This window comes from Aristolochia californica, unplaced genomic scaffold (genome assembly GCF_029961685.1).
Source record: "Aristolochia californica isolate CCGP_79_NKW_82.1479 unplaced genomic scaffold, dmAriCali1.0.hap1 SCAF_5, whole genome shotgun sequence".
Taxonomy (NCBI): domain Eukaryota; kingdom Viridiplantae; phylum Streptophyta; class Magnoliopsida; order Piperales; family Aristolochiaceae; genus Aristolochia; species Aristolochia californica.
This window is the reverse complement of record NW_027182214.1, coordinates 42,790,862-42,815,951: the sequence shown is the minus strand read 5'-3', so window position 1 is coordinate 42,815,951 and position 25,090 is coordinate 42,790,862. Positions and strand designations below refer to the sequence as shown.

General features: G+C 38.6%; 3 protein-coding genes and 1 long non-coding RNA gene across 6 annotated transcripts; 1 reads left to right on the top strand and 3 right to left on the bottom strand.

Moving 5' to 3' along the window:
* The first annotated feature begins 3,527 nt into the window (after window positions 1-3,527).
* LOC137966216 (uncharacterized) lies at window positions 3,528-8,417 on the top strand. The gene is made up of 4 exons (XR_011116199.1): window positions 3,528-3,840; window positions 4,833-4,925; window positions 7,006-7,216; window positions 7,718-8,417. It is a non-coding gene; the product is annotated as an uncharacterized lncRNA (long non-coding RNA).
* A 135-nt stretch (window positions 8,418-8,552) lies between these two features.
* Window positions 8,553-11,699, bottom strand: LOC137966499 (protein OCTOPUS-like). Of its 2 annotated transcripts, none has more exons than XM_068813137.1 (2): window positions 9,732-11,699; window positions 8,553-8,898 (listed from the first exon to the last, which is right to left on the bottom strand). In XM_068813137.1, the coding sequence occupies exon 1, from the start codon at window positions 11,588-11,590 to the stop codon at window positions 9,749-9,751; it is 1,842 nt and encodes a 613-aa protein (XP_068669238.1). In that variant the 5' UTR covers window positions 11,591-11,699; the 3' UTR covers window positions 8,553-8,898; window positions 9,732-9,748. The 2 variants fall into 2 exon arrangements, with proteins under 2 accessions (XP_068669238.1, XP_068669239.1); XM_068813138.1 differs by lacking the exon at window positions 8,553-8,898 and adding an exon at window positions 9,037-9,542.
* A 2,388-nt stretch (window positions 11,700-14,087) lies between these two features.
* LOC137965379 (uncharacterized) lies at window positions 14,088-14,483 on the bottom strand. The gene has a single exon (XM_068811678.1). The coding sequence runs from the start codon at window positions 14,481-14,483 to the stop codon at window positions 14,088-14,090; it is 396 nt and encodes a 131-aa protein (XP_068667779.1).
* A 1,402-nt stretch (window positions 14,484-15,885) lies between these two features.
* Window positions 15,886-24,502, bottom strand: LOC137966198 (uncharacterized). Of its 2 annotated transcripts, none has more exons than XM_068812749.1 (6): window positions 24,194-24,502; window positions 23,176-23,340; window positions 22,931-23,065; window positions 18,035-18,142; window positions 17,738-17,809; window positions 15,886-16,411 (listed from the first exon to the last, which is right to left on the bottom strand). In XM_068812749.1, the coding sequence occupies exons 2-6, from the start codon at window positions 23,317-23,319 to the stop codon at window positions 16,247-16,249; spliced, it is 624 nt and encodes a 207-aa protein (XP_068668850.1). In that variant the 5' UTR covers window positions 23,320-23,340; window positions 24,194-24,502; the 3' UTR covers window positions 15,886-16,246. The 2 variants fall into 2 exon arrangements, with proteins under 2 accessions (XP_068668850.1, XP_068668849.1); XM_068812748.1 differs by having other exon boundaries at window positions 15,889-16,411; window positions 23,176-23,344.
* Window positions 24,503-25,090: the final 588 nt, after the last annotated feature.

The following is a 25,090-nucleotide window of genomic DNA, read 5'->3' as shown; positions in this document are numbered from 1 at the left end:
TAGGCATCAGAGTGACATCGAATTCAACTGAGTCTGAACCTTGTTCAAGTCATGCTTGATTTAAATATTATGAACTCGAGCTCGACCGACCCTAGCCTTGAGCCTAAAATTGTAATCGAACTCGAGCCTAATAATTTTAACCGAGTTTGAGCTTAACCTATATTTAATACTTTATATAAAATATATATCAAATAAATTATATATAAAATTATGCATACATTTTAAAAAAAGGATGATAGGGGAGGTTCAGGATTGAATTTTCAATAATGGATTAGAACGCACCAATATTAATTTTTTTTACTTCAAATGTTGTTTAGCTTATTTTGTAATTTTTGAATTTGGCCATAAATTTACTATGGCCTCCTTAGTGCCCCTAGTTGAAAATTTATATTCTAGGAAAAACTAGAAATATTTTTTTATGATACATATTTTTAAAAAAACCTTTAATTAAAATCCTCTTACTATTAGTGACTTATTAGAAAATTACAAGAAATATTTTTAAATTTTTTTAGGAAAGTTAAATGGACCTCTTATTTCGTCTTTTAAGGAAATAAATCAAAATTAATAATCAATCTAATATATTACTATACTTATCGATAAATTTTTAATCAAATAAAATGTCAAACACAAAATTGCTATGAAAATTGCCTCATGCTAAAAGTATTACAGCATCAACAGTCAAATACTTATTCAAAAAATTTCTATACGGGTTTCTAGCCCATCTTGGCAAGAAAATCTTACTTAGAAAATTATATGATTTTTTTAATAAGAATTTTCAATTAGAAAAATGTTTACGAAAACACGAGACACTAATAGTCCCTATAAACTTATTTTCTACTAAAATGTATATTAAATTACTTCAAGAGCCACGAGGAAGGAGAGTTTAAGAAAAAAAAATTCACTTTATGATCTCACACTTGCAAAATTGCATGAGTGAAAGTTGCACGTGAGAAATCATCTTTGCACGCACGCGGGTGGAATTATTTCTCCCCTTAACTTAGGTATTTTGTTGGTTATGGTTTTCCGCCGAAACGAGGAACGACACTGAGGGAAAATTTTGTTGGAGATAACGACTGCGACGGAAACAAAGGCGAAGGAGATGAGGGGGGAGAAATCAAGCGGCGGCCACATAAATAATTGACGGCGATGGAAAGGTGGCCACAGCAGTGGTCGGTGAGGCAGTTGTCGACAACAACAGAGGTGGCCACAATAGCGGTCGGAGGGGATTGATGGGTAATGAGGGGAGGAAGAATTCACCCCCCCCCCCCCCCCCCCCCCCGCTCCACTCGGCGCTTTGGTCCCGACTCCTCCCGAATCCCACGCCGCTCGTTCTCACAAGCTTTCGAGCCGAACTTTGATTCGGTCGAGCTCTGCTCGTTAATTTAGTGTGCGCAGTGTACAATACTTATTTGTGTTAGTGTTCACAATGGAAAGTGTGGTGTAAAGTGCAGATAGATTATTTATTAAATAAAATATTTTGATATATCTGACTTTCAGAAAATTGAATTAATATTAATTAACAAATAAAATATATTAAATATAACAATTAAACAAATACATACTTTTATATTATTAAAATCGCAATCAAATTGTAATTTTGTAATATCTAAATATAAAATAATTATACAAACATCGTACTACACAAACATCATAATAATAAAAAAATAATAAAAATAAATATAAAAATAATACAAATATAACTCAATCACCTATTTAGTATAAAAAAATTACAATTGTAGATACAAAAATACAACACAAAAAATATTTGTCAAATTAGGATGGGAAAACAAGGTGGATCTAGGTCCATTTTTTAGCCTTTTTTTTTTTGTCAAATTAGAAGTTGGGGTTTAAGGTTAAGAGTTCGGGGTAGAGTTGAGTTCTTAAAAATATGACTCGAGGTTAGGTTGAGTGTTTAGAAACTCCACTTGACCCAAACATTAAACAAAGCTAAAATTATTTTAAAAAGAATGAAAGAAAATAAAATAAAATAATTAGTTTTAATTATACTTTATAATTTAAAATAAATTTGGGAAGTAATTAAATATTAAGTATTTCATAATGAAAAAGTCCAAAATATGAATATAAAATCAAAACAGAAAAACGATATTATAAAAAAACATAACATAAATAATAACAATGGTTATTTAAAAGGAAAATTTAATAATAGTAATTATGGCGTGTGTTACATCGAGTTACTGTAGCTCGTCTTCCTAAATCAGCCAGTGGAACGAATAACGGAGGCTACAGAGAGGGGAGAGAAGTCGTTGGTGCAGGGGACGGTGAGAGGAAAAGAGTCGAGTGCCAGGGAGAGGTCGTAAAGGGGGCAAGTGAAATCGCCGAATGTCGCCATAGAGAGAGGAGCCGGAGAGATTGTAGAGAGGGGAGAGAAGTCGTTGAAGGTCGTCGGTGCTGGGGACAGCGAGAGAAAGGGAGTCGAGCGCCAAAGACATGTTGCATAGAGGGCGATTAAAATCGTCGAAGATTGGTTGCGAGCGAGAGAGAAATATTTTTCTCTCTTAAACCCTCTTTCGACGAAGTCCTCTCGACAGCCCGAGCCCGATGTAATCAAGGGAGGGAAAGTGTATTCAAAGCTCGACCCCTCTGAATTTAATTTCCCTCCCATTATACCTAAAACAGGGTAAAGCGAAATACATTTGTAATTTACTTTCCCCTGCACTTACGATAGGCACTAACGGCTTTTATCATATTTTACCCAGCATAAGTGAAATTTACGCTAGGCACTAACAGCCCCCCATAGAGTTTATTAGTTGGGAAGTCTTAATTTAGTTAATCATTATGGGATGGGTCTTGGATCCAAATTCTCGTGCAATACTCATATCTAAGGTCTACGAACCACAAAAACAAGGGTTATGTGTGTGTGTGTGTGTGTGGGGGGGGGGGGGGGGGGGGGGGGGGTGTTCAATTTGGAGATCGGATTCCCTATTTAACCCAACTGATGCCTACTCTTGTTAGGTATATCGATTTAATAACTTCGATCATAATAGATAAAATAGTCTTAGTGAAGGGGGTTAACCCATGACTCCACAATCCCACATTCTCTAGCAACTATAGAAAACAAAACTCATCATCTCTACAATTTTGATTGAGGAACAATGTTATAATAAATCGAACCAAGATGCAATTGGTTTTATTGAACTGATCTTGATGTCATCTTATGTCATTTGCCTCCCCTCTTTGGGACATCTCAATTAAAGAGACCTGGAGGGGAGCTTCGCTTCCTCTCCTTTCTTTCTAGAGGCAGAGAGGAGCCACAACTCTTCTTGCTTCCATATGGAGCTCCCCATTGCAACGAGGAAAGCCAACACTCCTCTTATCTATAGAAAACGGTAAAGAACTCCCTCCCTTTTTGGTTTGGCAGTAGGGGAGGGGCTCTTGCCTTCTTCCCCACCTTGTAGAACCTACGCATAGTGAAAGGGAGGGGTCCCCTCCCTTGCCAACTGGGGAAGAGCAGACTCTTTCCCTCACCAGAGAGGGGGGTGGGGGGAGGGAGGGGGAAGGGGCTCTGTGTCCTTTCCTCTGCACTTCAGAGAGGAGACCCCTCCACTTTTATGCAAGAGATGTCAGATTGAGCCTAGGAAGGGGCAGATCCAGTTCAACACCGTTCAGTAGGTCGGATGTGTCCTGGTTTGATGACACACCGGTGGAGTGAGTACTGTTTCGTCCCCATTCACGTAAATTCTTCTGTAAATAGATTTTTGTGGCGTTCATTCTCCTACTGCATGAAAAATTTATCAGTCGACCATCTCCACGCTTTTTCCCAGACGATATCGCTCAGCTCTGCGCATCCTCTCTGCGACCCGTCTCTGAAGGCTCCCGTCGGTAGGTTTCTTCTCTTCCTCTCTGCGTTAATTTGTTGTTACTCTCTGCCACGGGATTCCTCATTTCCAATCCTATTCCTTTTATTTATTATCTTTTCTCAAACTGTTCATCTGTATTTTTACAACTGGGACGTCCATTGTACCTCCCTTGTAGCTTAAACTCTTCGTCTTATATATACACCTCTTTTTCTCCGCAGTGAGTCTCAGACTCTGAATTCCTGAAGTTTGATTGGACGCTAAGGAAGTCTAGTTCAAACATGGGTATATCAATGAAGATGGGTTTTGTTTTTTATTGACTGGGTTTGGTTGTTTTACTTGAAGTGCTCTGTTCTTGTGAAGAGAGTCGCTCCGTTTTGTATAATGGTGGTTAAAGCCGTCATTTTGTACGCATATCGTTTTGATTTGCGTCCCTTTTTAAGTTACTTTGATGTTTCTTTCTCGATAGAGTATATTAAGATATACGTTTAGAATGTGTACGTGGTTTGATGAAAGAAATCTGAATCCGTAGTTTTCATAACATATGGAAAACAATATTTTGAAATTATCGTTGTTCCTCCCTTCCTATATCTCAGTAAAGATGGGGGACCTCTGAAACCTTGAACTAACCGATTGTTTTTATCACAGGTTAGCACTTCATGGTTAGATCATTTTACTTTATGCCAGGATCCCTGATAGAAAAAGGATGCTCATCATAGATTTGCCATTTAGGAACGTACTTATTTTGCTTATGTTTTGTTGAAAATGTAATAAAAAATATGAGTTATGAGGACAATGATGAAACTGTAATTCTAAAGCAATTTCTTAGTTTATTAAATTCTAAACAATGTTTATCTTTGTTTGCTGTTCTGGATTTGATTTTCTTTAATAGCACCGAAGTGGGTTTTGCCACAGATCTTTCCTTTTTGTTTGTCTGTAGGTACTGTTTTGTCTTTAATTATTACTGTGAACTATTTATCACTAATATCAGTTATGATTTGAAATTCTGCTTGGTAGATATTGGCCAATACTGGATTGGGACTGTAAGGAGAACCGATCTCCTAGCAATTTTCTGGCCAGAGAGTTTTTCCATGAGGGTGACAACATGAGGTGATGGAGATGATTTCATCCAACATATACCCAAATTTTCATGGGGAGTCAGCAATCAGTATTGGATTTTCTACGTTTCATTTTTGTGCTTTTGGCAACAGTGGACTATTACTTAATTTTTCTGATCTCCTATTACATTATCAAGCTTTTTTTAGCTCTTGGCATTATTTTATTTATGAGTGTTGGATTTCCTAACGTGTACCGAACTATTTCAGTGTTGAATTTTTGGCAGTGGTAGACTGTTACTTTTTTGTTCTGATCTACTATTACAGAAATTAAACTACATTATTAAGCCTTTTAGCTCTTGGCATTATTTTCATTATATTTGTTCAAGACCTGTTTGTTCAAAGACATAACATGTATTTCTACATTGCTTATGTTATTATCCTTCAAACAGCAGCTCTTTTTTTTTTTTTAAATGAAGAGTTCTTGGACTAAAATTGCCAATAAATTTTTTCTGTGATCTTCAGTGAGTATTTCCATCTTTTGTTTTTCAATGTTCTTACGTGTTTCTAAGTTTTATGCTTTGGTATTTATTCTTTATCAATTTCCAGACAAGTGTGAAATAAAGGACCTGTGAAGGGTTTAGAATGAAGGGACTATTACTCCAATGAATCACCTTCTGTAGTAGAAAAAGAATTGGTTTGAGTTTATTTCACACAAGTGGAGAGGATGACAAATGTAATAGACCTATTTGCAGAAGTGGTGTAGAACAGTTGTTTTTGGGTGTTATTTGTAAGTTATAAAATTTAAAAACACTTCAAATAGTTTTTTTACCGTTATTGACATGCTAAGTAAACATTGTTGAATTACATTTTATTTAAAAAATACTTTATATATATCATTTCATCACCTGTCCATTGGACAGGCACCATTGCTTGGTCCTGATGGAAAAGGTTGCTTTTCTTCAATCTTCTCATGGATGCGTATAGAATGTTCTGCCTTATTAATCGTTCAACTTGTCTGCAAGCTTATGTTTCTTCTGTTATTTTATCTCTTTCTCTCTCTCAAAGAGAAAACTATGAGGACAATGGAACAAGAATCCTTCACAATAATGGGAAACTGATTCCAATCTATCTCTCTGTCTCTCTTTCTTGTCCTTTAAAGAGAATAGTAAATTGTTTGTTTTTTGCATTTGCTTTTTTCATTGCTCATTGTGCATCCTCATCCATCCCCAACCTCTTAGATGGCAGTTTTTGCTTATCAGAAGTGCAACATAGTGATGTATTGGTAGCTTCCTCCAATATTCTTTAATATTGTCAGAAATTTCAGTGCTTCTGTCCCACAACCTTCAACTTCTACTGCTGTAACCCTCAAAAAGTCAAAGCACAGAAAGAAAAAGAACCTCTTCAAAGTAGCAAAGTTTTTACCAAACTGGGGAATTGGATATAAGCTGGCAAAGACTCACTGCAAAGGAGTCTGCTATGAGATCACAAAAATCAATCTGTGCAAGTTTTCTTCATTTGTCTTGTTTCTTAGTTGGAAAACTCTTTAATTGTTTTTGTTATCATCATTGGCCCTGGGCTTGTGGTGATTGCAATTTGTTTATTGAATGTTTATACGTTATTTCAACAGGATGGTTGACATGGTAAGGCCTGAGGGATTGTACTCAAATATAGTGAATTTTTGGCCTTGGGGTGTGTTTTACCTTTTGATATAAGTCTACCAGCTACCAAAGGCTTGCTAGACGCATTTTGGTTTCCCACTGAAGGTCTTATGTGGTCAAATCCCATGACACTACATTGTTATATTATATTTTGGAGTTAGAGAAAAATTTATACTTGCCTAGCATGTGTTAATAGTTTTGTGGAATTTGTCTTTCTTAGTAGCTTGACCATGTTATGCTGAAGTTTGCTGGATAATCTTTTGTAAAGGAATTGATCAAATTCCAGATATTTACAGCCAGCTAAGCAGCTTATGCCTTACCAAAATTATACAGTAGTTAAGGGATGATCCTTAAGAATGAAATGACAAGGGAAAAAAGGATGGGCAGGATAGGAGAACCAAAACTAATCTGGTGGGATAACAAATTGAGTTGATTTCTCAGTTGATGAATCAACTAACTGATTTCCTTTTCCAGTGGTGTGCCACACTTACTTTTAGGAGGCCTGCAGAAGTCATTTATCTTTTGAGTTGTTTCGCTCAGACTCCATTGTTGAGGAGAGAGATCAATATCAGGATGCACCTTGAATCTTCTTAACGATGAGGAGACCTGAAAGCATTTCAGTAAAAAGGTTGTTGCCAGTAAGGAGGTTGGGATGAAGAGTTTCAACAAAAAAGATAGTTGTCTGGTAAGGGATTGGAAGTGTTTTACTACCTTCTTCCTTTCTCCATGATTCTGGAAGCATCTGGATTGTATTGTTGGGGGATATGTGCTACCACTTACGAAAGAAAAGAAAAAAAAAAAAAAAGAGAAGAAAGAAAAAAAGTTTTATTGAAGTAATTGGATTGGTGCTTGTTGGATGTCAATTATTTTTACATCATTATTGTTGTTGTGACGTCTTATTCTTGTTGGATTGGTTGAGGCTTTTCTGTTACCACCTAGTGCACTTTGTAAAGGTAATTTTGAAGATTATAGGAATAGAGGCTAGATGAAAAGCATGAACTGGAAAGAATCAAGAAAAAAAAAAAATAGGGGTATAGTCTCTATAATGTGAGGTTGGTTTGGATACAGAGTAGTTACTGTGTAAGTACTCATAGTTCTTGCAGATTATTATCATCTTTAGATAAAATGATTTTTGGCTCCTTTTTTGTTAACAAAACCTCAAATAATTTATAAGCATTGCTTGCAGGTTTACTACCAGCAGATGCTCCTAAAAAGATAAGTGGTGCTGACAAAAGCTGCTGGAGGTATATTCTGGAGAAAAGACTGAAGCCCTTCCAAAGCCAGAAGAGATAAGCTTGACTCCCAAGTTTTTCATTGTCACTAATACCTCAAAGGCATGGGTTATATTGTATCCATTGTGGTTTCAATCTAATTTTTTCTCAGTCAACATGCTTGCAGTGGAATTGGATAGAATTTCCTATTTTGAATTTATTTTTCCAGTGTTACGAATTGAAAACTGTTTATTTTATAACCAAGATGTAGTGCAACTGATCGTCTTCAAAGAAGTCCTGCATAGTAATCATGTGAGAACATGCAGGTCGAAGTGAGTCTAAGATTTCATCAAACAACAGAAGCTAAACCTCAACAAGCTGTGTTTCTGTGTTGTTGTAATGTGACCTAGAGTCTAGCTGAACTGACAAGGTCTGAAAGAAGATGTGCATGGAAGGCCTGATTTTCTGAGCTAGTACACAAACTCTCTACTGGGATACAGTTCTTATACTATTAAATCCTTAAAGATTTGGTTGCTACCACTCCTGCCTTTGCTTCCTGAAAGAAATTTTTCCTGTTATACTTGGTGATTTCTTTCATTTATGCATCTATAGTTATAATGGTTGTAATGAAATTAGCTGTAGACTGTTGTTGAAAAATAATAAAAATATGGCAGTAATCCCCATTTGGTATTTGTTTCACGATTATCTCCTAGTGTGGGGAACTTGTCAATTTGGTATCTGATACTGCAAAGCCTTGAAGATTGAACTAAGATTTCAATCTAAAGAAACGTATCAAACTGATGTGTTCCTTTCATGAATGGTTCACCATTTGCATTGTTTATCATCTTCAGATGGCTCAGTAAAACTGTCTTTTTGATCCTCATTCGCTACAATAGTTCCCAATATTTGTACCTGCACGAATCCTCCATTGCACCATTTGCTAGTTGAAATTTGTAGAGAAGGCTTTCAAAGCCATCTTACATCAATAGTTTCATTCCATTCAGTTCAATTTTCAAGAGAAGTCCTGGATAACCATCTCAGATCAACAAGTTTCACTCTACTTCTGGTTTTATGTACCTTCTGTGCATGTTAAAATGAAGCTTAAAACCGTACTTGATCAGAAAATCCAACCCTTTCTTGGCTATCTTCTTATGATCTGTGTTAAACAAGGAGAACATTTGATTTTGTCAGTGAATGTAATGGAATTGGAGGCTTTCTTGGATAAAAAATTGGAAATAAGTAAGAACTTGTTTATTTTCTTTACAAAATCTCTCAAGTATGTTCACTGTGCAAGTCTTATGCATCAAGCATCTTCTGATGAACACCAATAAATTATGTTACTCGTAGTTGTGAGCACTATAAGTTTAGCTGGTTGGATGGAGCTCCAAGCAAACATCAAAGTGGGTTGGGAAAAAGCATGCTCTCAAGGAGCTAGTGAGGTCTAATACCTAACCAGAGCTTCGGTTAATGCCTTGCAATGGCAGGATGCAGCAGGATGCATTTCATTGATGGGTGTATGTAACAAAAAAAATTTAAGAGTATTCATTATGAAAATCCACACAGAAATCCATAAGAGGGAGAGTTTTATTTATCTACTTGCAAATGAGATCACGTAACCCAAGATCATGACAAACATGAACATGTAATAATTCTTCACGAACAGAGTCCATTCATGGCAGCTGTAGCAACCTACCTTCATGAATTTTTTCACAGTTGACACAAAATACCCATACCTAGCCATTTTCAAGTTCCCAGAATGAGAGAGAGAGGAAGATAGATTCAGGCAGAACAAACTGGTTGCTGCACGAGAAGAATCAAGCGAATCCACCATTTCAAGAGAGTTTCGGAAACATAGATAAGAAAGGGAGCATCCAATAAGCTTATCATTTATAAAATGAACAATCCACCACAAGGAAGAAGCATACAAAAGAGAAATAGATGCGTTTTGCGCAAAGAACAGAGAATCAGAACTCCAAAGGTAAAAAGCACCTGGTGCGGTCCTCGGTTCAGGATAAACGAAGCACACTCCGGGCAAAAGAATGAGAGCTCTTTGACCTACTCTTCCCAGAAACCCCAATGGCATTCCTCCTGCTACTCCTCAAAGGAGTCAAGTAAAACCTCAAGAGTCCATTATCAAAATGGCTGGGAGAATACCTTGCACTGCGGTTCCTCTCCAGCACAAACGCTTCTCTCTTCTTCTTACTGTGCCCATTAGTCTCTGCACTACTCTTCTTTGTACTCCCAAAGGCAGAAGCTCCATTGTTATGGGAACCCCTCGAACTCACACTACTGTTACTTCGAAAGACTTTCCTGTTAAAACCTCCCCTTGGATCACCATTAACATCCCGCCGGAGCTCCGGCCATGATTCTGAGAATGAGCGATCGATGACACTTGCCCTGCAGGATCTTTCATCATCGTCGTCTTTATTTCGCCTGTGAATTAATCCCCAAATGCTCCAGGCCATACTCCACCTGCGCGATTTCTTGCTTTTCGTCTGCACCCCGGTGGCGTCCCGGTATACAGAATCAAAACTTTCCCAGCAATCATCTCTAAGCGAGTTCGAGTTTGAGTTCGAGTTTGAATTAGAATCTTTAGACTCTCGATCGATGGAGGGACCCGAGAGTTTGCTTCCATTGACATAATCGACGGTGGCAGGGGAGACCTTCGAATTGGAAACCGACTTTGTTTCGTCAATCTCCTCGACCTTGCCAACGGAGCTGGAGCGTTCGAGGTTCTTCCGCCGCCGACTAGAGGAAGAGGAATCTGAGTAGTACTCCCTAGTCTGAAGCGTGCCGCCGGGTGTCATTGCATCCTCACTGATTGAATTTCTCGCTTCTTCGACGGGGATCTGCGCATCGGACCTTGGCACAGGAGCATCCTCAAGCACCGAGACCATTGGCGGCAACCGGGGCACCCGAGCTCCGATCAAGTAGCCGTCCCAACTAGCTCGCGGCTCTTCGAACGAGTACCGGGCATCATCGAAGGAGATCCTCCCCGCGTCGAGAGAGAATCTCGGATCCGTGTCACAGGACCGTCGCCCGTACCCGTAATCCGCGACCTCGGACTGCGTCTCGCGGTACCGCGACTCACGGAACCTCCGGGAAGACAATGTCGGCTTCTCGCTCTCCCCAGGCGTCGACTTGTGCCGGCTCTTTTTTATCTTCTGCTTTCCCCGCCACTTCTGCAACTTCTTGCTGAAAACGGACGCCGCGACCCAAAAGCTCCCGGCGATTTCCTTGAAATCTCTCTTCTCCTTGTCCGTCTTATCCGACTTCCTCATGGAATCAAGATCAATGTGATCCTTGATGGTTTTCGTTTCCTCTTCCTCGATTTCCCCTTCCTCCTCAATCTCCTCCACAGCCTCCTGGATTTCGTGAAACTCCTCGACCACCAGCGGCTCCGAAACCCGAATCTCCGGCTCCGGAATGTTCGCAAACCCTACCTTGCGAGTGTCTACTTCGATTTCGCCCCAAACCTCTTTCCCCGTCCGGTTCTCGTCGTCCTGGTGGAAGAGAGTGGAGAGAGTACTCCGACCCCTAACGTCACAGGATTTCCTCTGCGGTTCAAAGACGCCCGAAAAAGCCTCGGCTCTCGGTCCAGAGAACGACTTACATCGCCTGAGCTCGGGGAAGAAAGAGCCGGATGAGGAAGCCTTGTTCCAAGGGTCCCCCCCACGGAAGATGGCCTTGAGCGGGTTAGTGGTGGAGGAGGTGCTTTTCCGACGAGTATCCTGCAACTGATCGAGCCCAGAGAGTCGCTCTCGCAGGCAGGCTGCGCAGAATCCGGTGAAGTGCTGATCTGGGTGGCGGTCGCAGGCAGTGAAGCGAGAGGGCTCCAGAGTCGTCATCAGGAGAGACGCGCCGTGAGCACTCTATGACAACCGGTGCGCATGTTAGGAACAACGATGCTAACTTCAACGGGAAAACGGAGAAAGACGAAGAGCAGAGAGAGAGAGAGAGAGAAGTGCAAAAACCTCTGAAAAACCCTGGGGGGCCGTGTTTTTCTCTCTTTTTTCCTTTTCTTTCATTTTTTTAAAAAAGCTTTCTTGCTAGGCGACTGATTTTCAAAGATTCCTGCAAGGAAAAAGGCAAAAGCGATCACGCCCTCCCTTTACTTTTCCTTTTTTTTTTTTTTTTTCTATTTTCCCGCTTTTCTTTTCTTTTTGTCTTGCTTTCTTTGTTTTTTCTCTTTCCTTTTAAATAAAAGACAAATTTCCCCCCATTTATTAGATCGGCTCGTTCTAGAAGCCGATTCCTCTCTCCCTATACGGCTCGTAACTCGTAAGTCGTCACTGAGATTCCTAGGAAAATAAAAGCTCCACGTTTCGGCGAAAACGTCCCATCTTCATGTCGCCTTGGGAGCCCTTACTTATCTCCTCTGAAAATACCCTTTTTTCCTTTTTATTCAGATTTCAGTCCCCCCAAATACTATAATTACGAAATCTTTGTCGATTTCGGGTTTTTTAAATTCTCCGTAATTGAAGCACTAATGATGTAATTTCATATATATAAGTTGGAGTTAACGATAATGATGATCGAGAAATCCCCGACAACAAAGTAATCTAATTTGAATCCGTCTACTGACGTGCACTGTCTAGTGGGCCCCGGTGGGCCTCGCCTCCATACACGCCACTCATCATGACTCGAGAAAATGGCGTTTGCCATAATTATATAATTATAATGGCTTTCACTTATTTCATCTGCGGAAACGGACGGACGAGATTGGATTAATCAAAACTAAAGATAGAAAGATCAAGCTAACGTGGGCCGAGGCGGTAGGGGGAGACACTGATGAGGCATCCGATAAAGATGTCGATGGTTTCTCGGGAAACCCGACCCGAATGCAGTGTGGGTTTGGGTTTTCAAAATCTGACCCTCTGACCCAACCCGTCTTCACTCCTATATCCTTCAATAAAAAAAGGAACTGTATTCTTTCTAAAAGATCCATCCTTCAAAGTAGTGATAATTATAAACCCAGCTGACCAAAATGATACTTCACCTTTCCTAATCCAGAAATTTGATTTCTTTTCTCCTCCAAAGAAATAGAACATTTTCCTCCATTTTTTGGCTGATGAAGGTGATGGAACCATCAGATGCAGTGACTCCCTCCTCCGCATGATGTCACCATGAACCCTAGAAGAGTATTATAATCACTTTAACCAAGAGAATCCTACAGGTTCTCAACATTCTGTGACAGAACTTTTATCCATTTAATCTGAACCATTTTCTGCTTTTCTTTTCCTCCAACCCCACTCAACAGACACTCATTACTCCCAGTTCTTCTTTCCAGATCATCTTCCCACAAGAACAAATAACTTATCTGGAGCATAAACGATTTATAGTATATGGGGGAATGGATAGATGGTGACTTGAGAAGAATTGCAGCAGCAGAGGTTGTAATGTCTTCATGTAAGCAGCTCATGCGTGTGGATCCCAAAGCTGTTGGAGTTTCTCCTCTGAGGGGTCTCCACTCTGTCTTGGATCTCTTTTATGTTGTTTGTTTGTTTGTTTGTTTTGTTTTGGCTCGTTGTGTCTGAGAGCAGGACATAAAAGGAGATCGCGGTTGGAGAGCATGCACAGCACACTCAGATGTTGGGTTCTGGAGCAACTTTGGAGTTCTTCCCTTTTCTACCTTTGTTTTAAATGCCACAGAGAAGATTCCATTCTCAAGGAATGAGCTTGTACAGTAGAACTCTTTGGAGGCCTTCTTACCTGAATTTAAAAAAAAATAAAAAATTCCTCCATCTAATGCTTCAACAACTCAACAAGAAAGAGTTGAAGAAAACGAAATTTGTTTTTATCAGACTATTTAGACTGACAAAGCTAGCCATGACATGAAGATAAAACCCATTTATCTGCATGGATGGTCAGATTCTCCATGTCCCCAAGAAAGGAAAAGGACTCAAAAATGGGTCCAGGTTGTGGGTGGAAACTGAACTGATTGTGACTTTCAAACTCTTTTTACCAATGTCTTCATTCTTCAATGGCCAAGTGGGCCAAACCCCATTTTGTATGGTCATGTAGATTTTAGGCATGGACTACCAGGTGGGACCCTGCACACTTGGGTGGCCTCACCGGTCTTGTTTTTGCACAAAATAGAATAGACTTTCATACTTCCCCAAATCATTTGAAACATCTAATCAAAGCATTTCAAGGAATGGTCACTGGTCCACTACACATTCTGCCCACTGGCTACTCTCTGCTGCAACTCTTGTGTTCTGCTGGAAGCATTCTCCAGTGCTCTTCCAATTCTATTGATGCAGGACTTGTAAAAAAAACCCAAATCTTTTGAACATCTAATCTAAGTATTTCGAGGAATGGTCACTGGTCCACTACACATTCTGCTCACTGGCTACTCTCTACTGCAACTCGTGTTCTGCTGGAGGCATTTTCCAGGGCTCTTCCAATTCTATTGATGCAGGATTTGTAAAGAAAACCCAGGTAGTCGATTGTGTCATCCTGTTTTGCTCCTTGGACTGGGTTTATCTCAAACGACCAATTCACCAGAGTTGAATCATCACCATAATCCAGTAACCTCACCGTGTTCACTGAGCCATCTAGGCCTACGTTACTGGCTTCCATCCTGTAGATGTAAGTGTGTGAAATCAGGTCCATTAGAACCAACCTCTCCTTGATCCACGACCTGTCGCCGTCGTCTTGGGGGAACATGAAGCCAGAAACTAGACGGATGTAACCAGGAACGCCCTCGTCACCTGCCAGTTTGGTGGTCTTTTCGACCATTGGCATCCATTCTGGTAGCCTCTCGCTCTGTGAGACGATATCCCAAACTGTTTGAAGGGGCGCTTCGACAATCCCCCCTACCGAGCTGCGCCATTTTTTGCCTTGGACTTCTTCTGCCTAGTAATGCCAGGAACAGTTGAGTTCAATAGTCAAAAGGCAGCAGGAGACGAATCAATCCCACATTTTCAAAAAGATCTAAGGAGACAACTGTTGTTTTCCCAGTCAATGCCGAAGCAACACAGTAAAATACGGAGAGGCTTTTCAAATAGGGAATTCGGAAAAGAAAAGCTAAGAAGCAGATGAAAACTTCTCCCCAGTTGCTCGAAATGCATAGAAAAGAGAAAAGCATGATGATTCATGATTGCAAAGACAAATGCAATCAAAGGGCACTACCCATACCATGTGATCTTTGCTCCTCCGGTTTCTTGATGATGGCGCTTCTTTTCCCAACAGCTTCAATTCAGGCACTCACCCACACAAAAAATAATGAAATAAAATCTAGGGCTTTACCACTTCAAAGAGCCCTAGATCAATGATAAACGCACTTTAAAAAATCCCATTTGCAACCCATGTAGACTCTCACACGCAAACCCCCGTAGCCATTATAATGTATTTATAATCTCTACTGCCACAGTAGACTCAGAGAATGCAGGTTTTGGCATGGCACCAGAGAAAGACAAAAGTATGGAAGCACAAAGAACAGGGATGAGGATGCTTCCTAGGGAAAGCTTCTTAGGGATTTACAAATATCCCAAACAGATCTTAGGCAGGGATTTTTTATGCTTGGAGAGAGCTACATAAACCAAGGGTTTACCTAGGAATTGACAAAGGGAGTCGGTAGTTTATGAATTATAACAAAGAAAAGTTGGAATAGATTGCATGGAAATCATCACTCCATTTACACCGAGGTGATCAAAGTGGTGGTTAAAAGCTGTTTTGGGTGGAAAAGCAAAGGGGACCTCCTCTTGCTTTTCCTCCCTTTTTACACCTTACGAATGATAAAACAAGGGCACAACCAGTTAATGGGGGGAAAGGAAGAAGACGAAAAGGGTGAGAGCGTTCACACATGAAAAGCCTTGCAAATGGACTTGGGTGCAGTAAATCCAGCTTTACAACTCGAACAATTTCTTCAACTGCACAAAAAAGGCACAAGGCTTCCCCCCCTTTTCTTCTTTCCCGTGTATCACACTCCAAGATAGAAACTGCTTTGTAAGGCCCTCCCTGCCATCCTCAAAATTGTATCGGATCACTCATGGGACCTACGTCGAAGTCTCTCCAATTCACATCGTTGCTAACTCCAAGTTGAAGAGATTTCACAACTCAAACTCAAGATTCTCTCCTACAATTTCTTTTTCCAATCTCGCTAATTCCCCATAAAGTTCAATTCAAAGGATAAAGAAAATACCAGTAAGGCCAGAACTCATCAACAAGCTTGAGAATCTGGGACTTTTTTTTCTTTTTTTGCAACAATAGTTTCTGTGAGATTCCACTGTTTCATTTCAAATAAACTTTATGAATCAGATACAATCCGCAGTTTAATGATTCTCTACTTGCTTGCTCGCCTGCATAATTATAAATTACACCATGATCTATAAATCAATGGATTTTCAGGGGTCAGTTGACGTCTGATCCCATTCTTTCTTCCAAGGCTTTCCAACTGTTTCTCTCAGTCTGAAGACTGAAATTTCCTCATATCCTTCCTAAAATCCAGTTCCATTCAATAAGTATTCGATAAACACAAAAGAACCCCAGAGATAAGATGTTTACTTCCGCCGCAACTTTACTTTGAGAGTCCACTCAACCTTTCCTTCTGGCCGTGGAATGGCCTTAGGCAGCCGGAGTGGTATTTCATATTCACCCAAGGATGCGAGCTGGGATGGAAGGTGCAGATTATCAGGATGGATTTTTACGAAAAGCTGCCTTGCCACCTGAAGATCGTAAAAGTAGAGAAGCATGAGATCCTGTAAATCTGGTTCAATAAAAACAATGGGCAATTACTCTGACACTACATGTTTCAAGCTTATAATGGAAGTTAAAACCAGAAAAATCGTTACTCTTCATTTCTATCTAACAATCCACACGGTATTATGACAATTTGTATGACTTTCTAGTAGAAAACTCACTTCTCTTGCTCATTTTCTAGCTCAGATAAAAGACTAGTATAATAACTCAGTCATATAGATAATGACCACCAGTCTTTTACTGTCCATGTAATATCAGCAAAACTCACTACATCCCGGTTCCTGGCATCTAAAGAGTTCCAATCAGCTCCATCCTGATTGAGAACATGTTAACAATGTTTTATTCATCTTTCTAGTAGCAGACAATTGCTGTCTGGGACAGAATGCTTGAGTTTATGCTGCTTAGCAGAAGACAAGTTCACATATAAAGAGATCTTTTGCAATAGGAATGCTCATTTTTGTATCTTTACACCCAGATAATTTCACAATTGTAATTTTTTGAAAGTGAGATGTTATTAAAAGGATAATAAAATACAATGAAATACAAGAAGATATTATAAACCAAAAACTACGGCATAAAAAAGAAACAAGTTCCATTTCAGAAAAAAAAAAAAAAAGACATAAGTTAACATTCAAGCTACAATATCCAGCGGACATGAATCAAAGTATTTCCAGTTAATCAATCTATTAGATAATTCCAGAACAGCAAAGGATGGTTAACTATGTATATATGTCTGAATCAGTTTACAAGCAAACTAAACTTATGCCACGTAATGTTAGTATGCTTTTAAAAAATGATTCATATATAATGAGCATACTTTTCGCAATCAAATTCACTATCAATAGTTGACTTAAATATAAATTTGCATTTATAAGATTGAAAACCAATCAAATTCACCACCAATCTTTGACTTGAATATAAGTTTGCATTTATAAAATGAAAGAAACCCTCATGATCATTTTGGAGAGCACCATGTTATCAGGACAATCTGCAGATAAAATTACAGTACCACTTGGGATACAGATCTTTTAGCTTGAAGCAGCTAAACGGATGAATAATTTGCATACAAGATCCTCCTTTGTCAAAATTTCACAGATCAGCGGAGTCATTTAACTTCTGAATATATTTTGAATGCTTCCAATTTCCAAAGTTAAGAAGTTCCAGATCATAAATTCCATACAATAGCAGACAAAAGTGTAACATCACTAGTATCTCAACACCAAATTCTCCACAGACCATTTGCCTTATAAAATTATAGAACAACTGTAGAGTTCAGGAGAAAATTAGCAAACCTCATCAACCAGCTCATCTTTTGTCACAGGATTACGCAATTCTGTGCCTTCCTTGATAATCCTCCTCAGTCCCTACAAGAAGTCAAGGTCAACCAACCAAGCAACAATTTCTCTATCATATTTTTATACTATCGATGAGCCAAGGCTTTGTTGTATATTTCAAAACTAGACTGCCATGCAACATTAAAAACAAACAATAAATTTAATAGAAACCGATGAAAAAACTACTCGGAATAATTATCTTTGTGCAGAGCAGGAAAACTGTAATCCTAAAAATCAGCCATGCTGGCTACTAACCAAGCAAGCATTGTCTAGACGCTTTGCTGCAGCTTGATATTCTTTCATTTTGTCTTCCTTGGTTTCGGGAACCACTGTAACAGTCTCAGCTTCTTCTCGTTCATAAAGCTGCTTAAACAAAAGAGTATTTATTAAGAAAATAAAATGACAGAAAAACCACAAACACCTAATCACCTATCTGCATTTGACAGTAATTATAAAGGAAAAAATCCTGACAGAAAAATTGCATAAAATTAATCATACTGTTATAAGCTATCAGCACTAATTTATTCTACCGGCCATATGAAACTCTTGAGAAATGTTGCATCTTAAATAGTGTCCAAGCATCATGTGTTAACCTTTTTGTCTGTGCCTATAGTTTCGTTTACTGCAGAGTTAAATATGCAATCCACATAACTGATGGAATACATAAGAGTACTCTTAGTAATTGTGATAAACCAAAGAGTGCTAGCCCGCTGGGTGAGCCAATAAAGGAGTAAATGACCACATTCAGATTAGTTATGAAATTTTATCATGAAGGGCTCCAATTTGATGAGATATTACCTTAAAGGAACTCTAAAATTTGATATTGCAACTGAAAAAAACATTGTGGGAGGGGGGAAGGAAAAAAGACCTGATAACTCATGGGTTTTGAACCTACATCACCTCTTAATGTGATGAGGGGAGTAGAACCCTGCCCTCTCCAATATTTCTTTATGAAGGGAGAAGCTCCTTGTGCAGGCAACTCTTCCTCCCTAGCATGGCAGGGTTCTCCCCCAGGCAAAATACAGAAGAGGGAGTGCACCTCCCTTCCCCTTGTTCCTTGCACGTGCAAGAGAGGGGAGGTGGGGCCTTCCTCCTCTTCTAATTTTAGTTTTTAATTTATTATTGAAAAAGTAAAAAAATAGAACAAGAGCAAGAGATTAATAGAGAAAAATGGAATTGGAGTTGTATTTCTATAAAGGCGAGAAACAGAGAGAGTAGGTTGAAATTGTCGACCCTCTCACTTATACATGATCCATGACAGTCTTGATACAAAGGTCAAAAACACCCTTCAATAAAGCTTACATGTATCTAACGTTGGTGGGGGGGGGGGGGGGGGGGTTAGTGCTCAATGAACTTGAAATGAAGTTAAGATTTCAATTCATCTTAAATGAATTGATTCAACTTCAACTCATCCTTGGGTGTTAGTGTAGATGAATTCAAGTGCACTGGAAAACAGATTATAGTGTTATTGCCCCAAAATGAAAAATATGATATAAACAAGAGAATGGGAAACTTTTAATAATATACTTAAATAGAACATATACCTAAACAAATAGTTAACCAAAATAAACATGGTTACTACACTTATAAGTGATTTAATGTGTAGTATTAAAATATATTAATAAACTAATTAATGAAAGACTATATTATATTACTTAATGATTACAGTTTATTATAAATTAATATAATAATTATGTGTGACTAAAATAAATTATAAAAAATTAATAAATAAAGTAAAAAATAACAGAAACGAATATAATAAATAAATAAATTATTTTTTAATAACATAAGATATATTTTAACATTAAAAATCACTAATTTAATACAGTAATAAAAAAATAAATATAATATATATATTATTTTATCAATAACATAATATATAATTTTACGTATTATTAATTAATAATATATTGCCACAAAATTTAAAACCATTGGTTTAAATAATATTTATCAAATGTTTACTTTAAAAATATTTTAATTACGACTATTAAATCACTAATTTAATAAAGTAATTACAAAATGCATATACTGAATAAATAAAAATAATTATTTTATAAATAAAAAATAATGGCGGGAGACAACGGCGACGGAGGCAGCTCTCCAACGATACGCCAAGAGGGAGAAGAGAGGGAGGCTGAGAGGCTCTGCGACAAAGGCTCGGCCTCCCATGCTCTGCAATGGCGGCTCTGCGACGGAGGCCGAGAGGGAGAGGATAAGAGGGGAAAAAATCCGGGGGGGGGGGCAGGCCAAGAAGGGAGAAAAGCCGAGAGGGAGGGAGAAGAGCGGGAGAAAAAAATTCAGGAGAGGAAGGCCGAAAGAGGGAGAACAAAGCAAAATGAGGAAAAAAAATTCGTCGGGGGAGGGAGAGACGCGTCCCGTGCGATTGCTTCATGTGAATGATTTGCAAAATAGGTATGAAACACGATTCCTTGATTTTTGCCTGAGAAGATTACCTGGCGTGATTCAAAAGAAGAGGCGCTCATTCACCACTAACAGCCTAATCGAGTGAACGGAGTAATATGCAACTAATTCATCTATGCTTCATTTTGGACTAATCCCCCCCACCCCCCCGGTTAAGTTGTGAGATTAAACTACTCTTGATCTTATAACCTCATTTCCATGATAACTCCAAAGCTTCTACAATAAAACTAAAAGGGTGAATTTAGTAATATTACTTCTTCCATTGAGATTGAAGACTGATGCAAGCACCTCATCATCTCGACGAGGTATATGCCTGGAAGCATTAATAGTTTGCTAACTTCTGGGCTGGTGTAAGTCTCCTGTCAACATTTTTTTTGTCAAAACTGCTTTCCTAATGGTCTAGATTTCTTTTCCAATTGGTTTTTCTCTCTTTCTATATTTTCTTGGTCACATCTTTCCTTTTAAAAGGCCATAAACCGCCTATTAATTAGCAAGGAGAAAAAGTAAAAGGGAAAGACAGCTATGAATCCAATGTGGCCATCAACTCTCAAAGAACACCCTCAACAAGACATTAAGATCCTACAAAACCTATCAAAAGCCTCATGTCAAGTTTTAGGATGACCCATTATTTAACATACAGGGAATCCAGGCTTGTCTTCCTAGTTGCCTCTTAGACCTTATCTCATGGAGCTCTGGTATTCACCTTTCAAAGTAGGGTAAAACTATGCTCTCAACCTAATTTGCACACATCCCTTGGGAAATATGGCAGAAGATGATAACAGCCCATTTAGCAACAAGTGCCGCTGCCGTGAAAGGATTATCGAGTCTATTTCTAGTGTCATCCTTGCCTGGATTAGTAGCCTGAAAAAATTTCAGACCTTAAACAGAGAAATTATCAAGGATAACTAGAGAGTGATTGCCCAGATGTCCATGTCTTACCTAGTTAAGAATGTTTAATGGAATCTTTCCTCAAGGAGTTATCAAAATAAACTTTGATGGCAATGATCTTGGAAACCCGGGACTTGCCAGTGTTGGTGGTGCAATCCAAACTCATGAGGGAGTCACAATTGAATCCACTCGAGCCCAATTGACATTGCTAACTCCACCACAGCTGAGCTTCACAGCCTTTGCAAAGTCGTGTTATCTTCAAGAATTCTATTGGTGGTTTTCTCTGGATTGAAAGGAACTCTAGTTGTGGTCATTGGCTGGTGCTCTAAGGCTAAACCTCCTTGGAAACACTGGCAGACCCATCACGAGATTATTGACATTGTTTCTGAATTTCAATGTACTTGGATAATGTACTGAGATCAGTCAATCATGATGTTGACCCTTTAACTAAATAAGAGATATCCCTCCAAACTTTCACAGTAAAGAGACCCCCTAAAATCTTGTTCTCCTAGCTTTGTGCTTTTGAAATAAAAATTTCAACTTCCTTAACAAAGAAACAAAAAGGCCTATTATTGACTATTCTTGCTCAAAGAATGGAATATTTCATGGGCACCAAAGGTGAATTCTAAAATCTACATTACCTTCATGAAAGCACTATAATTTTCATTAAAAACAAAAAGCATCATCTATGTCTTATTATTCCAACTCGTTTTTTTTTTTCGACAAAACATTTACAGAATATGAACCATTTTAAAGGAATCTGAAAGGTAACTAATTGAGTGAGAGCCACATGGGCATATCACCCATCATTCAGAGGGAAAAAAGCATTAATAGATGCACATAGAAATTTGCCCTCTAACAAAATCCCCAAACAAGTCTAGAATGTGACAGCAAAGAAATCCTATCCTAACTTGTTGAAATTAACACTAGGACCATCAACGATTAATGCCTGACAATATGAAATGGAGCAGATGACTTCTCCAATTTCAAAGGCTGCTTCATGGAGGTCACTACAAAAGGATCCGGAGCCATAAATGGGACAGTGTGATTCTGAGCTTTTGAGGAAATTTGTCCAGTGTAACACTAAAAAAATAATTGATCAATGTTTGATATCACGGGTTTATAAGAGATTAACCCAATTAAGTTGCAAGACAAATAAACGATTGTTTTTCTTGTCCATTGAGGTTGTTGCATGGAAGAACAAGCTGGTTTGACCATCCTTTAACCAATTAAATCTGCCACGTTACTTCAACCATCTCAAGAGCTTCAGAGAATCCAAGAAGCATGTCACCCAGAAAAACCTAATCTACCTTATTCTTTCTCCACTATCTTCACTGCCAATAAACCACTGAAAGAAATGATATCGATGGATGTTCAAATGACTCACTTTCTAAAAAAATCCCTGTGGGTCATTCTGAGATCCGATAGTTTATTCTAGTTATCTTCTTTGATGCTCCTATCATTGCCTTCTGGCTTATCTCAGCCTCTCTGCTCATACCTGCAATTTCTGACCTAAGCCTTCAGACCTAGCACCCTGATTTACTCTTAAAACAGCACTTTGCAGTCCATCCATGACCCTATAGATATAGTTTCTGAAAACCAATCAGAATCTTGGTCTTTTTATTCTAAACTTTTAAGAACATGCTTGGGAACATCAATGCAGTAAACTTTCAAGAAACCAAGCCACCACCAACTCATGTGGCTTAAGTGGGGGTGTTAAGCTAAGAATAACCTCTGAAACAACATATAGAAACCGTAATCTGCTCATAATTATATGGGCATTCAAAGATAAAAAGTAATTATACTTTATAGTCTAAAAAACTTCAGAAATTAATAGCACACCTTCCGCTGCTCTCTCATAAGGTAAGCAAACTTCTCAGTATTAGGAACAGCAAGCAACTTGGGCATGAGGTGATTTCGAAAATATCCTGGAGCAACCTTCACAGTTTCCCCAGCTTTACCAAGCTTTTCAATGCTCTGCATGTTCAGATCAGGACATCTTAATCCACAACGAAATTACAAAATCAAAATTGCAGTGTTGGATGATAGAAAATTATGAACTTTAGAACTAGGAGTTACCCACTGACCGTTGTAAGGATTACTTCCAGTTTTCTATACCTAACTCCTTGGCCAGAAAATAACAGCGGATGAACCATTTGGCTAGATTTAGGAGTCAGTGCATCCCTGACCATTTGTCGCAGGAGATTCCTGCCCAATTGCATGTGTGCCATTGTCTTCTTCTGTCCTATAGACTGGCTGAAAAAAAGTACAGATTAGGTAAGCAAATAAAATTTTCAAGTATAACAATAAAACAAGCAAGTAAAGAGAAGGAACCAAAAATCGCAAATGTTCTGAGACTAAATATGCAATAATAGCGAGATAAGATATGCTCGAACAGTGCCACAATGGACATGCTAGAGCACCATTTAATCCAGGATTAACTATAAGTTTACCGGTTGTAAATGATTAACTATATATTAACTATATTCCAGGAGATCTATATATTTGTATTTGTTTTACTTTACTTTCCTACAACAGAAAATGATTTCTCTGAGACCGGAAGAAAGCTCAATCTACACATTAAACTGAAGGATACAACAAGATGAGCTAACCAGTGGCAATGCCCAAACCCACAGAAAAAAAATAAAAATTAAGCCATAGAGTTAATGGGAAAGGATGGGGGTAAGCAAGTCAATTGGCAATTGGCTAATCATCTCTTTATTTATCAAAGTTACCACTGCCTGCCATATTTAAATTGTAGACCAACTGATAGAAGAGCTAAATGATGCCAAAGTAAGAATCATCACAAAGGTGAAAAAGGTCACCCTGTGCTAAGTAACAGTTAACATAAAGTGGCATATCAGTGGACACCAGCGTAAAAACATGATCGTCTATTATGTGCTTGGTGGTGCCTTGGATTTTCATGTGTTGAAAACCCTGCTCTGCAGTGTTTGTGGGAATTGAACCCTAAATACCATAAACCCTAACCCTATATCCCGAAATTATGCAGAAACTAAACAATCAATATAAATACCGCACTCAGAAATTAAGATTAAATCAAATACAACAGTAAATTAATTGAAAAAAAATAGGGTTTAGGGTTACCTTCTGAAACTTGGGGAAAATCGAAGGAAATCGAAACCGAAATGGGTGAATCCGAAGGAAATCGGGAGGATTTTTAGGGGAAAAGAGAGCAGCGAGAGGGAGGAGAGAGGAAGAAGGGAGAGCGAGTGCGAGAGAGAGAGGCCGAGTAGAGGAGAGCAGCGAGAGAAAGAAGGGAGAGAGAGGCCGAGAGGGAGAAGAGAGACGAGAAGAGAGAAGGGAGAGCGAAGACGAAGAAGCCGCAGGGAGAAAGGAGAAGGGAGAAGGGAGAAGGGAGAAGGGAGCAGAGAGTGCGAAGACGAGAGTGAGAGGGAGAAGAGAGCGGGAGAAGAAACCCCTCTTTTACAAATTAAGCAGAATTACCATGTGGTAACTGTTAAAGGCTATGTGGTACATTAAAACATTTTGGAGAAGTCACATTTCAGTAATCAGTCTATTTGGATTTACAATTTGCCAGGAAGTTTATTAAAATCTAGAACAGTACTCAAGGATTTATCTTTTACGTTACTGTTCTTCAATGAAATTTAGTGGCATGAAGGTCAAAGCCTGAAACAATGATGATCAAACTAGCAAGAGATTGAGGTTTAGGCTTCTTAGGGGTTCGTCAACAAACTTAAAATTTGAACTTCATTTTTATCTCCTGTTTCAAAATTATTTTATTTATCTACATGAAATTCAATTTCAAACTTAATATTAGTATGGACGAGTTCACGTGCACTGGAAAGCAATTTCCAGTGTTAGTGCCCCAAAATAAGAAAAATATAAAAAACAAAAGAATTAGTACATTGTAACTGTATACTTAATTAAAACATAATACATAAACTCTAAATTAGGTAAAACAAACATGATTACTACACGAGTAAGTAATTTAATGTATATTATATTATTTAATTATTGTAC

Bases quoted from the DNA above. Each gene is read 5' to 3' on its own strand.
- LOC137966499 (XM_068813137.1), bottom strand. From the start codon at position 11,590: ATGACGACTCTGGAGCCCTCTCGCTTCACTGCCTGCGACCGCCACCCA.
- LOC137966198 (XM_068812749.1), bottom strand. From the start codon at position 23,319: ATGGCACACATGCAATTGGGCAGGAATCTCCTGCGACAAATGGTCAGG. The intron at 18,143-22,930 runs GTGTGCTATTAA...TTGTTTAAGCAG, and splicing joins TTATGAGAGAGCAGCGGAAG to CTTTATGAACGAGAAGAAGC. The intron at 16,412-17,737 runs GTTTGCTAATTT...TACGATCTTCAG, and splicing joins AAGATGAGCTGGTTGATGAG to GTGGCAAGGCAGCTTTTCGT.
- LOC137965379 (XM_068811678.1), bottom strand. From the start codon at position 14,483: ATGGTCGAAAAGACCACCAAACTGGCAGGTGACGAGGGCGTTCCTGGT.